The sequence below is a fragment of the Canis lupus genome, chromosome 36 (genome assembly GCF_048164855.1).
Source record: "Canis lupus baileyi chromosome 36, mCanLup2.hap1, whole genome shotgun sequence".
NCBI lineage: Eukaryota > Metazoa > Chordata > Mammalia > Carnivora > Canidae > Canis > Canis lupus.
The window spans coordinates 18,973,764-18,988,968 of record NC_132873.1 but is presented as its reverse complement, the minus strand read 5'-3'; the positions used below and the strand labels follow the sequence as shown (position 1 = coordinate 18,988,968).

Genomic DNA, 15,205 nt, shown 5'->3' with positions numbered 1-15,205 from the left:
AAATAAAGAGAAAAATAATTCTGTTATGAACATGAATATATCTTCAAGACCCTACTTTTGAGTCTTTGGGGTACATATCCAAAAGTGGACTTGCTGGATCATATGGTAATTGTATTTTTAATTTTTTGAGGAATTATAGACTTTTTCAGATCAGTGGCTGTAACATTTTACATTCCCATTGTTGGTGCTCAAATATCTCAGTTATTCCATGTCCTTGCTAACGCATGTTGTTTTCTGTTTGCCTGCGGTTTCTTGTTTTGTTTTTTGTTTTGTTTTGTTTTGGAGGGGGAGCAGAGAGAGAGGAGAAGAGATAGAATCTTAAACAGGCTCTATACTAGGTAGAACTCCATCTCAACCTGAGCCAAAATCAAGAGTCAGATGCTTGGGATCCCTGGGTGGCACAGCGGTTTAGTGCCTGCCTTTGGCCCAGGGCGCGATCCTGGAAACCCGGGATCGAATCCCACGTCGGGCTCCTGGTGCATGGTGCCTGCTTCTCCCTCTGCCTATGTCTCTGCCTCTCTCTCTCTGTGTGACTCTCATAAATAAATAAGAAATTAAAAAAAAAAAGTCAGATGCTTAATTAACTGAGCTGCCCTGGTGCCCCGTTTTTTTTTTTTTAAGATTTTATTTATTTAATCATGAAAGACACAGAAAGAGAGAGAGGCAGAGACATAGGCAGAGGGAGAAGGAGGCTCCCTGCAAGGAGCCTGATATGGGACTCCATCCTGGAACCCAGGCTTGTGCCCTGAGCCCAAAGCAGATGCTCAACCGCTAAGCCACCCAGATGTTCTTTTTTCTTTTTCTTTTTCTTTCTTTTTCTTTTTTTCTTTTTCTTTTTCTTTTTCTTTTCTTTCTTTTTATACTAGCTAGCATCCTAATGGGTGTGAGGGACTATCTCATTATAGTTTTGATTGGCATTTCTCTAATGATTTTTTTTCTCTAATGATTTTTGATGTTGACTATCTTTTTGTGTCAAATATCTCAGTTATTTTTTTGGCCATTCACATAGTTCTTCAGAGAAATGTCTATTCAAGTCTTTGCCCAGTTTTGAATTTGGTTGAATTTTTGGATGTTTAGAATTAGGAACTCTCTATATACTGGATATTAATCCTTTGTCAGACATATGATTTGCAAGTGTTTTCTTCCATTTTGTGAGTTGCCTCTTTACTCTTTTAATAATGTCTTTTTTTTTATAGTGTCTTTCAATACACAAAATTTTTCAGTTTTCATGAAGTCCAGTTTGTTTTTACTTTTGTTACCTATACTTTGGTATCATATCCAAGAAGTCATTACTAAATTCAGTGTCATAACACTCTTGTACTTTATTTTCTTCTAAGAGTTTTATTGTTTTAAATCTTATACTTAGGTTCTTGATCCATTTGAGTTAATATTTGTATACAGAGTAAAGTAAGGGTCCAGCTTTGTTCTTTTGCATGTGGATATCCACTTTTCCCAACATCACTCTTTGAAGACTTCCTTTCCGTATTGAATGGCAGCACCCTTGTCAAAAACATACATGTGAGGATTTATTTCTGGGATCTCTATTTTATTCCATTTGTCTATATGTCTGTCTTTCTGCCAACATCACTGTTTTGATTATTATAGCTTTGTACTAGGGAATAAATCAGAAAGTGTGAGTCTTCCAGTTTGTTCTTATTTTTCAAAATTGTTTTGGCTATTTGGAGTCCTTTGGGATTCTATATGAATTTTAAGATGGGTTTTTCTGTTTCTGTAGAAAATATTTTTGGGATTTTGATAGGAATGGCATTGAATCTGTAGATTACTCTGGGTAGTATTGATAATTTAATAGTAAGATGGCCTCTGATCTGTGAACATGACATGTGGTTGCATTTATTTATGGCTTAAGATTTATTTCAGCAATTTTTTTTTAGTTTTCATTTTACGCCTTACACTTCCTTGGTTAAATTAATTCCTAAGTATTTTATTCTTAATGCTGATATAAATGGAATTGTTTTCATGATAATCCTTTCTCATTATTGTTTATGTACAGGAATGCAGTTGATTTTTGTGTGTTGATTTTTTTATCCTACTACTTTACTGAATTCATTAATTCTAATGGTTTGTATCTAATTTTTTTTAAATATATTTTTTATTTATTTATGATAGTCATACAGAGAGAGAGAGAGAGGCAGAGACACAGGCAGAGGGAGAAGCAGGCTCCATGCACCGGGAGCCCGATGTGGGATTCGATCCCGGGTCTCCAGGATCGCGCCCTGGGCCAAGGGCAGGCGCCAAACCGCTGCGCCACCCAGGGATCCCTGTATCTAATTTTCAAAGTTTCTTTATATAAGATTATATTTGCAGGGAGATAAATTTTACTTCTTTTTTAATTTAGATGCTTTTTATTTCTTTTTCTTGTCTAATTGCTTTGGTTAGGCCTTCCAGTACTGTGTTGAATAGAAGCAGTAAAAATGACCATTCTTGCCTTGTTTCTGTCTTAGAGAAAAATCTTTCAGTCTTTCACCATAAAGTATATGTCTGCTGTAAAATTTTTATATATGGCTTTTTATTATGTTGGGGTGCTTTTGTCCCTGACCTTTTAAGTTCCCTGAAAGTTACTTCAGCCAGAGAGCAAGGGCTTGCAACAGTTGGGTGAGATATACTAACAATGGCTGCCTGCCTTTTTCATTTCTGTGATCAGAAGCAGCAGTCAGTGATCAGAGCACAAATCTCTGGTATTTGAAGGACCAGGGTTCTTCTGTCCACCTTGGTGCCTTTAACTTGTTAGCAAGCTGTTAGGGGAAGATGTACAGACCTGCCCACCACATGGGTGGGGGTGAGGTTGGGTGTTGCTACTGTGCTAATAATAGCTGAAGTTTACCAAAATTAACCAACATTAACTGTAGTTTACTGTCCAAGGTCTTCGCTGGAAGTTGCCAGCATTCAGCAAACTTCAGAATTCCAGAATGAGTTATATCCAGTAAGTTGTTTTCTAGGTGTGGAGACAGATTCATGGTGATTCCTGTTTTTCCATCTTCCTAGAATCTTCCATAGGGTCTTTGAGCTTTACCTCGCCTTTACTTTTTTCTTTTCTCAAAAAAGTCATGCCAGTCTGACTTCTTATATTAAGAACTTGGTTAATTCCATTGTTTTTCCTCTTCTTTTAGCATCGGTTGTATTTTAAAGGTTTTTTTCAATTTCACAATGTCTCAGAACAGAAGATTAATAGATTTTAGTTTATTATTCTAAGAAAAAGATTGATGATGTTAGTTATAGGAAAATGTTAGCATTATGTGTCCTATCTTGTCTTGTAAAAGTGGTATAAAAATGAGGACCATATTTTAATTAAACACCAAGCACTTATTGACCCACTCACTGCTTTAAACAAGACATTATATTATGCCCTTGTAGGAATGTACAGATGCTGGGTCTTTCTATCAAGGTCTTTCAATATATTTTATCTATATCTAGATATCTAGATATAAAGGAACTGTAATTTCAAAAAGCAAAGTGAAAACCCTAAAACTGTACATGTGTTATAATGGCAGCAATATGTATAAAAACCAAACTAAGAATCTACATACAAAAAAAAAAAAAACCTGAAAAGAAATAATTCAAAATGTAAATAGTTGCTAACTGTTGAGTTGTAGGAATATTTCTGATTTTTTGTTTCTCTTTTGTTTCCACCTTGTGATATTTTTCATTTTTTCTGTAACAAATAATTGCTAATCAGCATGTATTTCTCTTAAACATTTTGTTTACAGTAGTTAAATGGAGCTTGAAGTATGTTTCACATTCTTAGTGGAAAATCAGTTATGTAAACCATATCGATTTTAAGTTTTATTTTATTTTATTTTTTTTCGATTTTAAGTTTTAATGAATGTCATTCATATTTCATTTGCCAACATGTATTTTCAAAAATCAACCTGAATACATGAGCATACACTTTTGTTACTATTCATGTGTAATTAGTATTCTTTTCTTTCTCACAGAAATCTCTCCAATGTGGAAGAAATTGGGACTTGCTCATATATTAATCATGTCATCACTATGACAACACTCTATATTCAGCAAGTAGGTGAATTAATATATTCCTTTTGTTGCTTTACTGAGAGTAACTAAGTTTTACTTTTTTTAATATTTACTATTAGTAAAGTTAAATGTTTTTAGAGGAGGTAATAAGTGAATTAAAATTACTGTTAGGTACTATATATTTCAGACATCTTAAATGTTTTATCTAAAAGTAGGAAGCAATAATTAATATACTTATTTTAATTAAAAATTAAAGTTTTATAAATGGCTTTTTATAATGACATAATTTGTCAATATATGTATTATATATTATTACTATCAAATAGCCCTCTTAGTGAAAAGATACTTGCTTTTGTTACTCATTTGAAACTCTTCCTAGAAAAAAAAAAGAAAAGAAAGAAAGAAACTCTTCCTAGGCCATATTTAAAATTTGAAAAATTATATCCAGTCCGTATGATTAACTGACCCTTTAGACTCAATTGGAATTCAGGTTTATTTGAATAAAAATGATTTATTAGATTATTAATGAAACATGTTGCCTTTTAATGATGTAGATAAGAATGTTATACCATTTCATATTTTTAACTAAATATAATTTTTTGTTTACTTTCAGTTAAAAAGCAAAAAAAAAGAAAAGGAATTGGCAGATCAGACATCTATTGAAGAATTTGTGATCCATGCATTGGCGTTCTGTGAAAGTTTATATGATCCATATCGGAATTGGAGGCATAGAATTTCAGGGTATGTCTTATAAATCATATTGCTTATTTAAAACCTGAATGTCAAAAAACAAAACAAAACAAAACAAAAAAATAAAACCTGAATGTCATAAATATTTGTAATTTTTTAGTGTAGGTCTTATTCTCATGACAGAAATATGTAAGATGTGTATAAGACCCCTATCTCTATCTCTGAGATAGAGAACTGTGTTGGAAGTAATGAATTCGTGAAAATGGCCACCTCCAGATAATAAATTTACTCTGAACCTTTATTTTATAATGCAATTGAATGCTAAGAATCTGATAGGAAAATTTCAAAGTACAGTAACATCAAGTAGAGTATACATATTTTTCAAGGAAGTTCTCTTCTTTTAAGCTTCTTTCATAGTATGAAATGATTTTTTAACAATATTTTGTCTGGGGCAGCCCCGGTGGCGCAGTGGTTTAGCGCCGCCTGCAGCCCGGGGTGTGATCCTGGAGACCCGGGATTGAGTCCCACGTCGGGCTCCCTGCATGGAGCCTGCTTCTCTCTCTGCCTGTGTCTCTGCCTCTCTTTCGCTCTCTCTGAATAAATAAATAAATCTTTAAAACAAAACAAAACAAAACAAAAAAACAATATTTTGTCTGCTTTGTGTGTGTGTGTGTGTGTGTGTGTGTGTGCACACGTGCGTGCGCATGCGTGTGCATGCATGCCTGGAAAGAATTTTATTATAAGCAGTTACCTCATGTGATTTTAGAGCCGGACAAGCCCAAATCTGCCATGTGGGCTGTCAGGCTTGTGACCCAGGAAAGCTAAAGCCTGGTTGCAATCTGAAAGCTGGCAAATAGAAAGCCAGTGTTCTCGTTCTCTAGTCCAAATGTAGTCAGGCTGGAGACCCTGAGGTGATGATGGAGGTGAAGTCCAAAGACAGTCTGCTGAAGAATTCCCCTTTGCTTAGAGAAGCTAATTTTTTTGTTCTACTCAGTCTTTTCGCTGATTGATTGAGGCATTTTGTAGCCGGTAATCTCCTTTATCCATATTTCACCAGTTTAAATGTTAATCTCATCCAAAAACACCCTCCCAAGTTGACACATTAAATCAACCATCACATTGTTCTAATACTTTTCTTGACTGTTCATTAACAAGAAGGAACTAATGACCTTCTGAATACTTCATTTTTTCCTCCCACCCCACCATAGGAACAGCTTGAACCAGAGTAAATAGGTACTTACTGTCTAGCAGGAGTCCTGCTTTATTTTTTATTTTTATTTTTATTTTTTTAATTTATTTATGATAGTCACAGAGAGAGAGGCAGAGACACAGACAGAGGGAGAAGCAGGCTCCATGCACCGGGAGCCCGATGTGGGATTCGATCCAGGGTCTCCAGGATCGCGCCCTGGGCCAAAGGCAGGCGCCAAACCGCTGCGCCACCCAGGGATCCCCAGGAGTCCTGCTTTAAAGAATAGATAAAAATAATTTGTACTTATTTAAATCAAAAAGCCTAAGCAGTACCTAGCTTTTGCTTTCAGTGCACTTATGTTGTTGGGAATTCATTTCTCTAAAATTTGTGTCAAGTAAACAGTTCTTCTATAAACAATTTACTTAGTATTGAATACTTCCTTGTCTGTTGAGCTTTAATAGATCTCTTTTCCCCAGAGAGAAAGTGCTTTGAATTTTCTTTGGCAAAGATATTTTATCAGTCAGGATAAGACAGATGATGTTGCAATAACAAACAAGGGATTAGAATAATAAAGGTTTATTTCTTGTTCATGCTGTTTGCCATCATTGGCAAGAAACCCTCAGTCATCACAGTCACACAAGATCCCAAGCTGACAGAGCAGCAAGCATCTAAGGCTTTGCTAGTTACCACATGGGAGAAAAGAAAGCTCTGAAATATCTCACGTTAGCAATTTAATGCTCTCATCTGGTCATGACACATTTTGTTTTCATTCAGAACTCATTGGTCAGAATTAATCCCACATCACCATCTACCACAGTGAGATCAAGAAGTTCCACTCTGTGACTAGAAGGGGTAGGCATTAAAGTAATTGGCAGACTGTACTGTCACTACCTTTCGCCTCTGCCTGAGCACTGCTCATGACTCTTTGAAGATTGTAAGAGGCACATAATAGCGTTCCATTTGTAGCCTTTCTACTCATTTATCACTTTGGTTCTTGACTAATCCATGTTCTCTCTCTCTCTCTCTCTTCCCCCCCCCCCCCCCAAAAGGCTTTATTATTTACAGAAGTGAGGGAATCCTTCTTGTCTACTGCTTTCTCATTGCTGCCAGGACATTGCTTAGCTCCTCTCCCCTTTTGGTATGGACATGTGTCTCCATACTTTACTTTTCTTGATGAACTTGAGGGTGCTCTTGTCCTTGGAGACCTTGCACAGCTCCGTGGCATAGTGCTCACATGGGGCGAAGCCACAAACCTCTCGATCATGTCCTGCATAAGCTTGGTGTGCTTGGTCAGGTGCCCATGGTGGTGGCTGTTGCCTCGGCTTGCTCACATTCTTTGTCACCTTGTAGCCCTTGTTGAGGCCCATGTCCATAGGGTTGGAGACCTATGGCTACTGCTTCTCCATGGCTTTCTGGTGGAAGCCAATATTCTCTATTTTGACATTAATGCTAGGGATTTCTTAAGGAAATTCTATCTCTTTTTTCACTCTTGGTACTTCCCCATCCTCTGCCTCAGATCTGTCAGTAATGGCAAATCTAAGATAATGTTTTAAGTTTTGAAATAATGACAAATAGTTTTTCTTTATAGATAGCAAGACATATAGAGAGGAACATGAGATTAGTCTGAAAATGACAGAGAAGAGGCTTTTAGAGTATTCTTAAGAAGAAGAAAAATGAAGTTAAAGTTGGGAGGAGAGAAGATATAAAAAAGTAGATCTGACAACAAATTAAAACAAAGTTGGTAAATGAAAACAAAAACAACTTTGAGAAACAAAAACAAGAAGAAATTTAAATACTATAGTACAGAAAGAGAATTCTACATGTATAAGGTGACAACAGGAAGAGGAACAAAGATTAGAGGATGAGTGGTGAGATTTCATGAATGTGTGCAATAATATCCATGCCAGGAATTATGCTGGAAGCTGTCCCTGTAGTATCTCTAATAGGCATAACAATTTTACTGATGATAGTAGGAAATGCTTCAGAGGTAACTGGTAAAGCAGAGGTTTAGACTTGGATTTCTTTGACTTCGATAGAGAAATGAAACATACTACAAATAATCATGGAATTAGAAAAAATCTATAGCTCATGGGAGACCTAAACAAGGGAGCAATAGCAGTAACTTACATCTTATGTATTAATCTAATTCTGAAGTTAAGTGTAACATAGAATGTACATATTTTCTAATTTATTGTGTTTGTTGCTTACCAAAACGACTAAAAGAGATTAGAAGAATATAAATCAAAATTATTCCAAATACAGAGCCATTTGAAAGTATGTTTCCTTGGGTGCCTGGGTGGCTCAGCTGGTTAAGTATTCTACTCTTGGTTTCAGCTCAGGTAGTCATCTCAAGGTCCTGGCATTGAGCCCTGTGTTGGGCTTTGTGCTCAGCAGGGTGGTGTCCATCTCTGTGTAATTTGATTTAATCATTAATAGCTCAGTTTTGATTCCCTTTGTATCATCTTACATATTTAGAAAGATTTTTCGTGGGGCACCTGGGTGGCTCAGTCAGTTAAGCATCTGCATCTGGCTCAGGTCATGATCCTGGAGCCCCGCATCAGGCTTCTTGCTCTTTAGGGAGTCTGGTGCTTGCTTCAGCAGCACATATACTAAAAAATTGTAGGCAGTCTGCTTCTCCCTCTCCCTCTCCCTCATGTGTGTGTGCGCATGCTCTCTCTTGCTTACTCTCAAATAAAATCTTAAAAAAAAAAAAAAGGTTTTCTTAAGTGGAACTAAAATAGATGTAGGAAAAGAATTCCTCCCTGAAAAGGACTTAATCATTCAAGCATTTATTTAAAAATATATTTATTGAGTTTCTACTTTGTGCCTAGTGTAGGTACAGTAGGACTCATTACCTGCCCAAAGAGAAAAACAATTTAATTAGACTAAGTTATGCCCTGGGGCTCCTTCTGGCCAAATCTGGGACAATGTATATATGAAAATAATTAATTGCCGTAAAGAATTATGAATGGAGCACCTGCCTGGCTCAGTTAGTAGAGCATGTGACTCTTGTTCTCAGAGTCATGGATTTGTGCTCCACATTGGGCGTAGAGTTTACTTAAAAAAAAAAAAAAAAGAATTATAAATCATTGGGGGAAAGGGAATTAATGAGTCCATACCAGTGATAGATGATAGGTAGGTTGATGGATGGATTGATAGATAAGATGAATGGTTGGATGGATGGATGGATGGATGGATAGATACATAAAGGGAGAAGAGGACCCTTGCTTATAGTATAGAAGGCCAAGTGCCAATTAGTAAATACTAATTGGAAAAAAAATCAGCATTTTACACAAATTATAGGAAAGATATGGATCAGGTTGCTAAATCTAGGGGAAGTTTTGATAAGCAGCATGATTTTTGCATGGTTTTAAAATGTTTACCCACAGATTACTTACTCGTTGCAAAGGAAAAATTAGTAATTATTTTGTATAGTACTGGATAGTACATTGACTGGATGATCAAAATTGCCATCAGTGAGAAGCAGATGGACACCTGTGCCTCTGTGATACTCTTGGTTTTATAGTATTCCAACCATGAATGTATAAGCTGAATCTAATTGTATGGAAACATCAGGCAAACCCAAAATGAAGAACATTATAATGAATTAAAGGAGGGAATATGGGACAACATTCTTTAAAAATGTCATAAAGGTTGTGTAAATATTTCAGATTGAGGAAGGGAAAAGATACATGACAGCTAAATGTAATATCTGGACAGGAAGTTGTACTGAGGGGCAAGAAAATGCTATAAAGGATACTGATAGATCAGTTGATGAAACTGGATTATGAAATGATAGATAAATGTATTAATGTTAAATGTATTGAAATTTATAATTATACTATGTTGTGTAAAACAGTATCTGTATCCTTAGCAAATCTTAACTAAAGTACTTAGGAGTTAAAATGCCAGAATATACATAATTTCCTTTTAAATGTTCTGAAAAATAGGGCAGCCAGGGTGGCTTGGTGGTTTAGCACCGCCTTCAGCCCAGGGCGTGATCCTGGGGACCTGGGATTGAGTCCCACATCGGGCTCCCTGCATGGAGCCTGCTCTTCCCTCTGCCTGTGTATCTGCTTCTCTCTGTGTCTCTCATGAATAAATAAATAAAATCTTTAAAAATAAATAAGTGTTCTGAAAAATATATAATTTTCCTTTTAAATGTTCTGAAAAAATACATTTCGTATGTAGGTGTGCATACATATATGCATAATATGTGTATAAAAATATGTGTGCACTTTATAATAGAGAATAAACAAATGATAAAGGATTTGGGATAAAATTTTAACAATCAACCTGGGTAAGATACATTTGAAGTACTTTATACTATTTTTATTCTTGTAACTTTTGCAAGAGGTTGAATTTATTTCTATATTAAAAGTTAAAGAAAAATAGGCACATCCGAGGCATGATGGCAGCATAAAACAGAAGCACAAAATAATTGACCAAGGACATGAACTTAGAAAACTGAAATGCAAAATGTTTTGCAGCCCTCATAAGTTGGTATGTATTAGCATCTGCTAGGTACCAGATGCTTGACCCAAATATCAGATAATAGTGCAACGAGGAAGTATGCTGTGTTCTAAAACTAGTATAAGACTAAGTTCAGTTTTAGCTGTTCTGGCTTTTCCAATTGAAAATGTGTAGTACAAACTACTCATGCCTTAATGTTTGTGATACATATAATAGTTTCCACCCCTTTTATTAATGTTAGTATATTAAATGTTACTACAACACTAATGGGAATTATTTATGTTCATATGTTACATCTAATACAGGGCCTTTAGAATTAGTCCTTAATCACAGATTGCAGGAGTACATTTTCATTATGTTACTATAGTGAGAATGTTTGCTGTTTGTAGCACAGGATATTTGGATAGGATAGATCTAATCAGTTCATAGCATAACTTTAAAAAATGTGCAAAATGTAAACAATGTGAATAATTTCATAGAAAAACTTAACTGAAAGCTAAATCATCCTTTTAAAATTAATTTTTCTACCACATTACTGAAATTTTTTAACATCATGACTAAATTTTCAGTTTGAAACTCCAGCAATATTTGTATTCTCTTAAAGGCATAAAAAAAATCTCTATACTGGTCTTAATTAAATAGAAAGATCCAGTAATGTTCTAGGATATTATGTTTGAATTTAAAATAAATAAAATATCTGATCAATCATCTGCCTTCTCCACAACGAAAATAGTCACAGATTTGAAAAGCAGAGCAGTAGCAAATAGTGTCTAATACGATTTCTAGTGAATCTGGATATTAGATCTGGATCTTAGAACTCTTAAGTCTGTCATTACTGAATCCAGCTGTGTCTATCTTACTTGGCTTATTCTGTGACCAATTGACTTTTCTTTCTAGCTTTGACTATAAGGAAAATAATTTTAGATCTCAGTTATGGTTGTTAAGTCATATTAATCCATTGCTTTATCAGTATATCATATATAGATGTATACAATTTCTGTGTGGCTGTTTGTCAAATATTTTTCATTTTTGTTAGCTTTATCTTACAATGTTAAGAGTTTTTTCAGGATATGAAAAAAATGAGTTTTTTGGTTTTTGTTTAATTTTCAGCAACCAGTCGGATGTATCACTGTAACAATAGTCTCTATTACCCAATCCCCACACTGCCGTACCCATCTAAGAGACTCATTTTATGTTGAATTGAAATGATCTTGGTAAAAGGACGTGCTATTTGTGTTGGCTTTACCAAAGTCTGTAGAAATATTTCAGCCATCAAAACTAGTGGGAATTGTCATTAAAAATAAAAATAATCCTAGCCTATACTAGATCTACATTAAGTTAAAATGGAAGAAGGCAGTGGAATGGATTGTATCCAGATAAAATTTCAGAAAGTGGCAAAGAATGGCCTGATTTCTGATGAGTTTTATTTGCATTGTGGTAATAAGCTATAGCTTTAGATGTCAAATTAGCAGTACTGCTGAACAAATAACTACATATTGGAAATTTTAAATGCCTAGTTCCTTTTATTTGGAGACTTAACCTGGCTGCTTTGTTGCACTGTTGTTAAGCATTTAAAAATTTTTTGCTTATGTCAGAAGAAATCCTTTCATTGGTGAGCATTTAAATTATAGGTGAGACTTCCTTTTCAAGATTATGCCAATCCTAGAGATTATTGTAATATTATTATTATTGTAATATGTATTGTTCAGTATACAAATAAAAAGTAATATGTTAAATTTATTTTATAATTGTTTCTGTAATTATTGCCATCTTGCCCATGTTATAATATGGTATTTTTTTTATAATATGGTATTAATTTTTTTTAACTTCTTTTTAATGATAGACGAATCCTTAGTACTGTGGAAAAGAGCAGACAGAAATATAAACCAGCTTCTCTCACAGTGGAGTTCGTCCCTTTCTTTTATCGTAAGTATTAATCCTACTTTCTCTTTGATTTTGATGTTATTCTGATTACTTTTTATTTTTTTATTTTTTTGATTACTTTTTATTTTTATATTCATTTTCTGATTCTACTTTATTCAGCTTTGTGTATGTTTGAGATAAAGATTGTAAGAACCTATCACTGGAGTACTTGATTCATATTTTGCTATGATTATTCTTCCTCTAATTTACTGTTCTGAAAATGGTTTTGTTTTGTTTGAGAACAGCCTAATATGTCTGTAGTATAGACCTTCAGAGTTTTTGGTGAAATAAACTTAAGGGGGATATGGGGGCCCAGCTGGTTCATGGCTACTGCCTGGGAGCCTGAGGCCAGGGCCTCTTGCCCAGGGGCTACCCTGCTGGGCTGTGAGCTGGTGGTGGGCTCTGGAATGAGGCTTCCCTTTTGCCAGTTGGGGCTCTGTAGAGCTGAGTGCAGCCTGGGCCCAGGCCATGTTTGGGATAGGGGGCTAATAGGCCCACTTACCTTGCAGGTGAATGGTGTAGGGGTGATGGTGATAGACCCCTTAGAGGAAGAGAGCTTTGCATTTTTGGTCTTTTCGCTTCTGATACAGAATTTGATGGTGTGGTTGGATTTTATTATCATGAATGAAGAGTTCCGGTTATTAAAAATTTTATGGACAAGTACTCCCAGGAGAGTTTATAGACATGGGAGATAATAAACACACCTACATGCCTTTTTGTAACAAATATATTTCTTTGGTAGAAAAAAAGTATATTGGAGAACATTGGCTAGAGCAGATTTCTAGATTTTTTTTTTTAATTATTTTTTATTAATGAGAGACACACACAGAGAGAGAGAGAGAGAGAGAGAGAGAGGCAGGGACACAGGCAGAGGGAGAAGCAGGCTCCATGCAGGGAGCCCGACCCAGGACTTGATCCCAGGTCCCCAAGATCAGGCCCTGGGCTGAAGGTGGCGCCAAACCGCTGAGCCCCCCTGGACTGCCCAGATTCCTGGATTTAACATGGCAACTTGCACAGCAACTTTGCAACACTGTAAAGATGAAGTAGCTGGTGACATACTCAACACGCTGTTTATGTTTACAGAATTTCTGGCTTTTAAAGAAATATTTCTTGGCAGTAGAGCAGAAAAAGAAGGCTGGAAACTGGTTTAGTGGTGACTTTGTTGTGCAAATCATTTTTAGCAGCTTCCCAGACCTATCTGAGGCCCTGTGGTCCACCTCTGGACAGTGAAGTCTTTCTGCATATGCCAGCCCACTAGACTGGGGGAGGCTAAGGCTAATGTGACAGGAAAATACATCCTGGGAAGAACCACTTGGTTTTGCAGCTGTTCATTAATGTTAATTATTATTGGGTCAAAGAGAAAATTACCTGACCCTCTTGGGACCTGTTTCTCTTGAAACACCTTCTTGTATTTAATAACTCCCCCCTTGTAGTAGATCCCTTTCTCAGGGGCTTTTGAGTCAGGCTCTTTTAGAGCAATCCCAAGGCCAACATTCCACCTGGGGGTCTCTTCCCCAGCATACCTGTCGGTGTGTCAGTGTTTGAAAAACTAACTACTATCACCAATCTTCTTTACCCCAGCAGCGTGTGCATGTCCCAACAGTCATTTTGTACACTCAGGTTTTTATATGCATCAAAGTTTCAATCCTGCACCTCAGTGGTATTTTTGACTGGGAGTATTTATCCAGGATATTAAGTCAGCTGATCATCTTGAAATTTTTAAAACTTCTACTATAGCAGTCTTGGTTGTAGGAATCAACTGAGAGTTGACTGAGTGTCCTTTACCCAAAAGCTACATGTGAACATCAGTTTCTAGTCTTGTATTTACAGTCCTTGTATCACTATCTTGTGCTGATCTTGACGTAGTCCCACTGTTTCTTGAATTCCTTTTAAACATTTTTGAAAAAATATTTTTATAGGGTAATTCTCAGGCTGACCTCTAGTGAGTGTAATTTTCAAACTTCATGATTACCCACTTAAAGTTCAAAGTAATATATGCTGTGTGCTTTTTAGTTGTTAGTACTATTGAAGCAAAAATGCTTTGTGCTTTAGTGTTTCTGTTTTAGTGGACACCAATGAATGTATACTTACCCTGGGGGTAAGTTAAAAGGTATCGTTTTCTTATAGCATATTAAGTGTTGTGTAGGTTTGCCAAAGCCCTTTCTGTATAAATCATTAGGTTTTCTGTTGAGGTAAGGAGTTCCTTTTTCCTGTCAAAAATTTACCAAGATGAAAAAAAAAAAAAAAAAAAAAAAAAAAAAAAAAAAAAAAAAAAAAAAAAAATTTACCAAGATGGTTTCCATGGGTGTAACTAGCTCAGCAGAGTAGGCTATAAAAACAGTTACTGGTTGTCTGTTTGCTTTGATTCAGTACAATGTTTGATAGAACATTACTAGAAAACATGATGTCACATCTCTAGAAAGAAGAAAAAACATACTAGTTGAATTCCCAATGTGTTTTCTTTCTTTCTCTAGCCATATGTGTGTGTGTGTGTGTATATATATGTATATATATATGTATATGTATGTATATATACACACACATATAAAATAAAAATTTTAAATAAAAATTTATATTTGTATTTATTATATTTATTATAATTATTAATAATTTTTAAACCTTTTTAAAGTAAAAAATCTGTACCAACTTTTCACTTGGCTGTTCTGGTTTAAAGGATAAGGTATAAGTTATGTGTTTTTTGCTGATGTGACACCTATTAAATATTTTTTTGTTGTGACTTAAACTTAAGAGATTTGGCTACTATATATGTGATCTATGTGAATTTTAGTTTTTCTTAAAAAAATGATTTAAGAAGGTTAATATAGAAAATATTGCAGAATATATAAAAGGAGTATCTTGTGTTTCCTACTCACATATGTCAGATCTTAACATTTTGTCGTGTTTGGCTTAGTTCTCTTTTCTTTTTTTTTCCTAAGA

At 35.3% G+C, this 15,205-nt stretch overlaps 1 protein-coding gene across 11 annotated transcripts in view; it reads left to right on the top strand.

Moving 5' to 3' along the window:
- NBEAL1 (neurobeachin like 1) overlaps positions 1-15,205 on the top strand; it is a 178,014-nt gene that overhangs the window by 33,207 nt on the left and 129,602 nt on the right. For all 11 annotated transcript variants that reach the window (XR_012024946.1, XM_072812973.1, XM_072812975.1 and 8 more), the window contains 3 exons: positions 3,954-4,035; positions 4,607-4,734; positions 12,189-12,271. Coding sequence is in view for 10 of the 11 variants with exons in the window: in XM_072812973.1 (XP_072669074.1) it covers positions 3,954-4,035; positions 4,607-4,734; positions 12,189-12,271 (293 nt within the window). In the remaining variant the exon portion in view is untranslated. The remainder of the gene's footprint in view (positions 1-3,953; positions 4,036-4,606; positions 4,735-12,188; positions 12,272-15,205) is intronic.